General features: G+C 36.7%; 1 protein-coding gene across 1 annotated transcript; it reads left to right on the forward strand.

Annotated features, from left to right (window-relative positions):
- Positions 1-8,298, forward strand: LOC143257106 (chitin deacetylase 1-like). Its single transcript, XM_076515336.1, has 4 exons — positions 1-158; positions 3,115-3,519; positions 6,287-6,605; positions 6,929-8,298. The coding sequence occupies exons 1-4, from the start codon at positions 107-109 to the stop codon at positions 7,761-7,763; spliced, it is 1,611 nt and encodes a 536-aa protein (XP_076371451.1). The 5' UTR covers positions 1-106; the 3' UTR covers positions 7,764-8,298.
- Positions 8,299-9,542: the final 1,244 nt, after the last annotated feature.

Here is a 9,542-nt window from a genome sequence, read left to right on the forward strand (position 1 = left end):
TTCTTAATTGGCTGTCTGCGAAGAAGTAGGTGACTATATAAGTTAACGGCTTGTAAACAAATCGTCTTACCATTTTGAGCGGGTTGTGCGTGAAACACTACCAAGTATGAAATCTTGTATCCTACGGCTGTTTCTCTTGTCATCTCTGTTAGTCAATGGTAGGTAGAATCCATCCGAGTGTAATGGTACCTTCTAGTAATGTTACAAAACACAAGTTATTCGGAATGTTTAGGGTTAATTATATAAACCATCCATTGTCTCTCTAGCTTGATTAATAATTAGTTTTATATAAATATGTATATTTATTTTATCATTTTAGAACCTTTCTTGAGGCACGCAGTCTACCAACTAACCCTTTACTGCAAAAACTCTCAAAGTGTTTGCAGTGATTTTCTAATATAATTTTCAAAAAGCTTTTCTGTTTATTATTTTGCCATTAATTTTATTTTATGTCCACTTTATGTTCTGTTCATTTGTGATACGAAATGAGTTACGTTTATGAACTAAATTCATTGTCTGAGATAATCTCATTTAATATGGAAAATATACGATGATTTAAAAACAGTCACCTGGGAAAATAAAAACGTTACAGATATTATCCTTAAAATCATTAAATTGTTTTGTATTTTAAAATAATTAATTTTTTATTGTCTAAAATGTTTGTATTTTAAAATATCTCCTTTGTACTTAAGCACAAAGTTACACAATAGGCTGTCTGTGCTTTACCCATCACAAGTATCGTAAGCCCGCTTACCACTGGTATGCTTTTATATATTATTAATTAACTACTGCTGATTGTATTCTTTGTGTCCTTAAAACCGTTAAATTAATGACCTTTTTAGTAGTTATTGATGTTCTTAAGATAATTTATTCATATTCTCCTAAACCGACACAAATGTCAGCTTCTGAGAAAGCTAATGATTGGCATTTTCATTTATTTGTTGGAATGTTGTAAAATTAAGAATATTTTAGGTTACGTGGTAAGAAGTTCTAAAAATAAGGTCGTGATATTCTCCTGGACCAGAAGGCACGGTCCAAGCAGCAAACTGAGGCGAAGTCCTCCGGTCAGCCACCTTTCTCTGTACCAGTTTGGGCGTCCTACTTGCCACCGTAAACCTGTTCTATGACTGGAATTCTTGTTCCAATTCAAGCTTGGTCCCATACTCAGTAGAAAAGGTTGAAATCAGTTTACACCCAGCCTTGAAGAACAGTTTAAAGCCAATAAGAAACTGGGTGAAGGCAACTTAATAATGTTAAAGTGGACACCAGGGAGTTATTAGAACATAGAATCCTAACAAAATATTACTCATGATAGAGCTTTCCAAAATTCGTCTATTTTAGTTACAGCCATCTGTAGATATCGCTTATGTTAAAACTGACTGGTTATCATGATTCGTCAAAAATAACTGGCTGTCATTTAAAAAGAAAAATCATATTAGACAATAAAAATGCATGTGTTTGTTGACAGACACTTTCTTTATACGCCTTGTTGTCTGAATGGTTAGATTGACAGGTGATAGGGAGGGTAGCTAGTCAACAGCATCCACCGCCAACTTTATGGCTACTCTAGTTGAATAGTAAGGTTGCATCGTCGATCTTGTAACACATCCACTCCCCAAAAGTGTGAAGCAATTTTGGGGGAGGGGAGGAGTAGAGGAAGCGCCTGCAAACCACGGAATCTCAGCCGGATTCTTCCAGACTTAACATTCAAGCCTAATCTTTTCTGTTTTGCATGCATAAAATACTATTTTAAGAAAATAACTAGATTTATTTTTGCTTTTATATATATAACGTGCAAACAGGTGAAAATACGAAACGTGTTCAGCGCCACATCGCGAGTTCGAGCCTTGGACCTTCACATATGCCGCTCAGTATGTTAAAAACTAGGCTACTCTGTCTTTTAGTGGCAAATGATGACCAGTTTAGTCTTGAACACTGGCACAAACGAAATTTCTGACGTAATCATAACTGGCTACAGATACATGCAAAATTATTCCACACACGACGGTTTTTGAAGATAAAAGTAACTAAATAATATATCACAACTAGACTTGTTAATTTGAGAATATCACATTAAAGCAATATTCTTCAGCCTCGCTGAGTGTGTTTGAAGAGTGATAACACTAGCTCAGGTGGTACATTTCTTTGGGTTATCTACCCGAAAGAACGTTCTCCCTCTACCTCTAAGGCTTCCCAACAATTGTTTTTCTTCCTATCTCTGGGTAATTTCTCTCGGGCCCGTCATGGTCAGGTGGGTTAAAGCGTTCGGCTCGTAATCTGAGGGTCGCGGGTTCGAATCCCCGTCACACCAAACATTTCAGCCGTGGGGGCATTATAATGTGACGGCCAATCTCACTATTCGTTGGTAAAAGAGTAGCCCAAGAGTTGGCGGTGGGTGGTGATGACTACCTGCCTTCCCTCTAGTCTTACATTGCAAAATTAAGGACGGCTAGCGCAGATAGCCCTTGAGTAGCTTTGCGCCCAGATTCCAAAAAACAAACAAACATTTCCCTCGAATCATTCTTTCTAGGATCTCAAGCGGAATGCTTCCCTTCAACAGTATGATATCAACCAGAATGTCTCCTCCAATAGTGTGTCCTACCCATATCATTTCCCTTTTTCAGGATTTTCCATCATCTCTAATCTCTTCATAATTCATCTGTCCAGTCAGATGTGACGAACGAAGACCATTGGTATTGAAGCTTGTAGGCCCGGCTTGGCTAGGTGGTTAAGGCGCTCGACTCCTTCTCTGAGGGTCGCGGGCTCGAATCCCCGTCACACCAAACATGCTTGCCCTTTCATCCGTAGAGGCGTTACAATGTGACGGTAAATTCCACTATTCGTTAATAAAAGAGTAGATCAAGAGTTGGCGGTGGGTGGTGATAATAGTTACGTTCCCTAAATTAGGGACGGCTAGCGCAGATACTCCTCGTGTAGCTTTGCACGAAATTCCAATACAAATAACTGAAGCTTGTATAAAAAGATAAATTTAAATGTTGACTGTTTAACATTCTATTTTGTGATACCAGTTTTCTGTTTCAAAAAACTAGATAATGTTATGTTCTCTATTTCTAGGCATTAAATATGTTCTAACGTTATAATGTTTCATTTCAGTTTTAACCGTGTCTATCGTCAAACGACAAGTAGAGGGCGCTCCATTGCGAATTAGTCAGAATGACGCACACTTGTGCAAAGACAGACCTCCTGGCGAATACTTTCGTCTTTCTACAGAAGAAGATTGTCGTGATGTCGTTAGGTGTTCCACACAGGGAATACTAATGTTAACCTGTCCATCTGGACTTGTCTTTGATATCGAAAGTCAGACGTGCAATTGGAGAGATAAGGTCAATAACTGTGATCGTACGGAAAAGAAGAAATTAGCCACGCCCCTCTTTTCCACCAACGAACCCATTTGCAGCAATAATAAACTGGCTTGCGGCAACGGGAACTGTATTGAAAGGGAACTTTTCTGCAATGGAATCCCCGACTGTTCCGATGGATCTGATGAAAATGCTTGCAGTAAGATTTCGCTCCTTACTCTCTAATTGAGTTTCAGGAAGAAATAAGTTTTTTATACAGTTGTAAAAGTAGAATTGTTGAGGGAGAACCTTCAGTGCTTCTTCAAGAAACGATAAGGTTATTGCAACCGATTATAGAACCCACTAAGATTAGTTATCGATCATATAACAACTACCTTTTTTACGTTAAAATGGCAATTACTTAAAGTAAGGAGCAGATAAAATGGGATTTTACAAAAACAAAAGCAAATAATATATATATACATTTGACATAATTTTAAGATATTGATAATAATCCACAATTCTTTTTACTTGTAGTTAATTTTATTCATGGTTTAGGTGTTCAGTACCACAGTAACGCCAGCTGCACCTTCAAAAAGAGACATATTTCCTCATTAACAAAGTTAGCACAAGTGCAGTGGTATCAGTAACACATAGGAATTTTCGTTTCTCGCAAGAGAGTCAGCTCGCACACAGTGAGAACTATTTTTGACGAATCTGTCAGAAGGAAAAGTAGCGCCACAAAGTTACCCCCTTAAGTTACGTGAGCTTTGAAGATTTGTTTTACAGCAAAATTTTACATCATTTGGAGAAAAAGAACAGACGGTGTTAGAATATTGTAGTAAAGTACAGAAATAGGTTATTTGTTGTGAGTTGTTTGATAAAATCGTAGGTGTAGCTAGGTCCCTTATAGTTATATTTCTTTGTATAAAAGTGGAAAGAAGTGTCATTTTCTAAAGTTTAATGTGACGCTGAGTGCATAACTTACGTTTGCTTCATATAATGTATTTTATAAATTCAATAACAGCATTGAGTAGTGAGCTTGTGTCCAAAAAGGGCTTCCACCTCATGACAATTAAGTACCAGGAATGTTGTCCTCTACAAAATACATCCTGTTTCAAAATGGACGACAAAGAAAATATTTCAAACTTTCAAAATTTGTCGCTGAGACATATTCTTAATATCTAAAATAAAATTTGGCTTCATACCGACACCTCACAACCTACTACTTCAATCAGTAACTTCGACTTACAAGAATGTGAGGCTCATTTGAATCTAGATGTTAAGTTTGGTTTTCGCCGTTAACATTCTGATGTTACAGTTTTAAATACCTTGTATTGACTGGTGGCCTTCAATGTTACTAGTAATTAAGGCTTTGATTGAATGATTTGTTATTTGTTTTATTTTATTTTTCTGTGTGTGTTGTTTTTTGTTTTTGTTTTTGCAGACGGTCCCACAGTAACCCTTGATAGGTGTTGGGAAGGTTAATGGTTGACATTTTTTTGAAGAGGTTACTACTTCTGTAGATGAGAGTAAGGATTTAAGTTTTGTACATCTGGATTTTAGATAAAAATGAAATATAAATCTTATAACCCGAGCGCTTTCGAAAACTGGGAGTTTGCACCTGAAGAAGAAAGGTCCACCTTTTAAAAGCGCTCGGGTTATAGGGTTTCTATTTCATTTTTATTAAGACTTCTTGAACCTACGTGTGTTTGGAACATCATGGATTTTACATAAGCATTTAACAAGGTGCTTCATAATAGACTTGTACAAAAATTATCTCTGTAGGTATAAAGGGAATAAGTTATCCAATTGGATAGAAGATTGGCTGGATGGAAGAAAGCAGAGAGTTGTTACAAATGGGGTTCAGTCAAATTGGATTAATGTCACAAGTGGGGTACCTCAGTCTTAGGACTTTTGTACTTTATTTAGATCAATGACGTACATGAAGTAATTATCAATAAATTAAATTCGTAGATGACATTAAGGTCATGGGTGTTGTTACTTTACAAAATGATTTGGATTATTTAGTGAGTTGAGCAAACAAGTGGCAGCTAGCTATTAATTATGACAAGTGCAAGATAGTGCATTTAGATATCACAGTTAGAATTATGAATATAATTTTAATGGAAATAACTTCAACAGTTTCACGGAAGAAAAATATATTGGTATTTTGGTTGACACTTTGAGTTATCAAACCATCCAAGCAATGTGCTGTTGTTAATGGTAGGACAAATAGGATTTTCAATTGTATCTACAGAAATACTGAGCACAAATATAAAAAGGTTATAATTTTATTTTATGAGTCACAGGTTAAGCCATATGTGAGGTATTGTGTTTAGTCTTGGGCTTCTTACCTTAGGAAGAAAATGTAATTGTTATAAATGGTTCAGGAGAGGGTTACTCGAGCAACCTACTATAGAAAATTGTCATATGAATACAGGTTATGACCTCTGAAATGATATTTACCTTTAGGAAAAAAGAAGAGTTAGAGGGGATCTGATTTAGATGTTTTAGACTGTGCTTTGATATGTTGATGTATAATCATTTTTCTTATTTACTGGTCAGAATGATAAGACTAGGGGAACCAAATATAAATTTTGGCAGGATAGGAGTCATTTTAAGCTAAGACAGTTTTATGTTTTAATAGGATGGTTGGCCTTCAGAGTGGCTTGCCTTCGGACATAGTGGATGTAATAAGTTATAGAGTTTAAGGGAAGAATCAATACGTGTTTGAATGATAAAGGTTGGTTTTGAATGTTGTATTTTCTTTCTGGAATTTAGTGTGGAGAATGAATTTGACAAGGTGGATCAGCAGGTCCCCTTCATTAAATTATACTTATTGTATATCAACACAACCCCAACAAAGCATTACTTTATAATCAGTGCCAGTATATACTTTGTGATCATTTTTACACCTTGAATTTTAGATGAACATGATCCCAACAAAGTATTACTTTGTGACATTTTTACACTTTTATTTTTAGATGAACATGATCCCAACAAAGCACCACTTTGTGATCAGAGCCAGTGTATACTTCCCGATTGTTTTTGCTCTCCTGACGGAACCCAGATTCCTGGGAAACTAGAACCGAACAATATTCCTCAAATGGTAACCATCACTTTCGACGATGCTGTTAACGTTAACAACTTGGCCGTATACCATGATATCTTTAGAGAAGGTCGTAACAATCCAAATGGCTGTTCTATTAAAGCTACTTTCTTTGTTTCTCACAAGTACACCAACTACTCGGCCGTACAAGAACTACACAGGAAAGGTCATGAGATAGCAGCCCATTCTATCACGTGAGAATGTTTATTTTATAAAAAATATGATAAGCGTACACAGAAATCACAAAGTTACTGTCACTTAGAGTCAAAGTTAATCAAATACATTTTAAAAGAGAATGAATACGTTAATTAAAAGTGTTTCAATAGAGCGTGAACAAATTTAATTGAAGTTTCAACAGAATGTGGACATGTTTAATTAAATGTTTTTTTATCAGTAGAGTGCGGACATATTTAATTAAATATTTTTTCCGTAGAGTGTTGGAATCTTACTAGTTATATGTTCATGATGTTTTTTTAAAGGTTATCTTAGTGATTTAACATTGTAATGTTCTTCACAGTCATCGAAATAATGAAAAATACTGGACCAATGCTGACGTCGACACATGGGCAAAAGAAATGGCCGGCTCTCGTCTGATCATCGAGCGTTTTGCGAATATCACGGACAACTCCGTAGTGGGTGTACGTTCGCCTTACCTCCGGGTGGGTGGTAACAGCCAATTCAGCATGATGGAAGAACAAGCCTTCCTCTACGATTCCTCCATCACTGCTCCCCTAAGTAACCCTCCGCTGTGGCCTTATACACTGTACTTCAGCATGCCTCACAAGTGCCATGGTAACGGACAGCACTGTCCCACGCGTTCTCACGCTGTTTGGGAGATGGTTATGAACGAGTTGGACCGACGAGATGACCCCGACTTTGATGAAGAGCTAGCTGGTTGCGCCATGGTTGACACTTGTAGCAACATCATCACACGTGATCAGTTCTACAACTTCTTGAATAACAACTTGAAACGTCATTACAACACCAACCGAGCCCCTCTGGGCCTTTACTTTCATGCAGGATTCTTAAAGCTCAACTCTAAGTTCCTGGAAGCTCTGATGACCTGGATAGACGAGTCCTTGGAGAAGAACGACATCTATTTTGTCACCATGACTCAGGTTCTCCAATGGATGCAAAACCCAACGGAGCTCAGCTCCATCCGAGACTTTGCTTCTTGGAAGGAGAAATGCGACATCAAAGGTCAAGCATACTGCAGTCTTTCTAACGCTTGTCCACTAACTACCAGGGAGTTGCCTGGCGAAACCAACAGATTACACACGTGCATGGAATGTCCTCACAATTATCCGTGGCTAGAAGACCCGACTGGCGATTTCTTTGCTTTCAAAAAATAAAATAAATTAACCCCAAGAACTGCACTGGTCATTTCGGCGTTTAACTTCGTTCTTCTTGTGTCAAATACGCCTGTTATGCAGGTATGAAATACGAAATGTTGTAATCATTGTTATTTTTTTTTAACAACTCAACTTTTTATTTACGGACTTTAATGAATTTCAACCAAGATATTGCTTCTTATCTGACTGCCACCTGGAAAGAAACAGCCTGGTTTTGATATTTAAAAAAGAAATGTAAATATGTAAGGTGGGGAACTTACTGTTACTCTACGTGCCCTTAAGTGATTTTGTATATAGATCCCATATTGAGTATTTTCAGAAATTTCAAATATTTAACCCTTCCACCTAGTTAACCCAGAAATCTGTTGGCACAGTAGCGACATAATCAGGCTAAGTCGGTTTTCAGTTGTTCAAGTAAAACGACTTTAAGAAACTGTAGGCTGTGAGTCTACAAACCTGAGTAACTGAACGGCTGTGATTTTTACGATTTTGGATAACTGTACGGCTGTGATTCTAATAAAATATATACTGTGCATGTCTTGCTTATTTACTTGTTAAAAACAGAGTTAAAGTAAAAATGTATGTCAGGACGGCTGGTATGGGTATTCTCACAATCACGAAGAGGTAAAGTAATAATATTAAACGTTTAGCCAGCTGCCAAGATTTTACTTGTTCAGATTGAAATACAAAGAGTGATGAAGTATTAATAAAGGCCTTGCTTTCTAAGTGCCTAATAAACGATTGTAATTAAAAACAAAAAAGCAGTATACAAACAGGTTCATTTTCAAGTGTTATTTTTTAACAAAAATTGTGATGAAAGAAGATTGATACTAGCTTATTTCTATCGTTTTTTGATATTTGTAAAAACTATACAAAAGTTATCTGTGTTAGCTCTAATTTGAAACTGACAAACCAGAGAAAACGCAGCTATTATTAGCATACCCCTTCCCCCTACACACATTCTTATAACACACCCACGACCCTAAAGTTCGAGGCGTGATTTTGTAGCAACGAGACAGGAGCAATAGATCGTCTGGTTCACAGTCTGCCACACTAAGCATACAAAATCCGGGTTTATTCTTTTTTTGTTTTTGTTTACGAAATGTATGTTTGCTAAACTTTCAGTCAACACAATTTAAAATTAAACAAAACTGTTTTTGAGATATATTTATCACTGCAGAAGAACAACGTTAAAAATTAACATGCATTATAATTTGTTGAATTTTATTCTGATGTATGGACTTTATCATAGTAATCACTTCCATTTTGGCTGTCCCTCTGAGGCTGATAATTCGAAAATCTTAGGTATCCCTCATTTCGTAAGTTGGCCTACATGGCTAATAAAGCGATCTAGTGAACACTTCATTCTGATTCACCTCCCCGTCACAAAAGTGGCAACAGCATGTGAAAATTATTTAAAATTACTCAATATGATAAAAAATGCAACAAATTGCGTACTAGTTTTGTCTGTTCTCATGCATCTCCGTCACACCAAACATGCTCGCCCTTTTAACCGTGGGGGCGTTATAATGTGACGGTCACTCTCACTATTCGTTGGTAAAAGAGTAGTCCAAGAGTTAGCGGTAGGTGGTAATGACCAGCTGCTTTCTCTCTAGTCTTACATTGCTAAATTAGGAATGGCTAGCGCAGATAGCTCTCGTGTAGCTTTGCGCGAAATTCAAAATAAACAAACCAATTATCAAGTAATATGCGAAACAATATTGTAAGACTAATTTTTTCTCCAATCAAATTACCAAAAACATTTGGTGTAAAAAACGA

The sequence above is a fragment of the Tachypleus tridentatus genome, chromosome 7 (genome assembly GCF_004210375.1).
Source record: "Tachypleus tridentatus isolate NWPU-2018 chromosome 7, ASM421037v1, whole genome shotgun sequence".
Lineage (NCBI taxonomy): Eukaryota > Metazoa > Arthropoda > Merostomata > Xiphosura > Limulidae > Tachypleus > Tachypleus tridentatus.

Coding starts and splice junctions, on each gene's coding strand:
- LOC143257106 (XM_076515336.1), top strand. CDS start 107: ATGAAATCTTGTATCCTACGGCTGTTTCTCTTGTCATCTCTGTTAGTC. Junction 159..3,114: donor GTCATCTCTGTTAGTCAATG/GTAGGTAGAATC, acceptor GTTTCATTTCAG/TTTTAACCGTGTCTATCGTC. Junction 6,606..6,928: donor ATAGCAGCCCATTCTATCAC/GTGAGAATGTTT, acceptor TGTTCTTCACAG/TCATCGAAATAATGAAAAAT.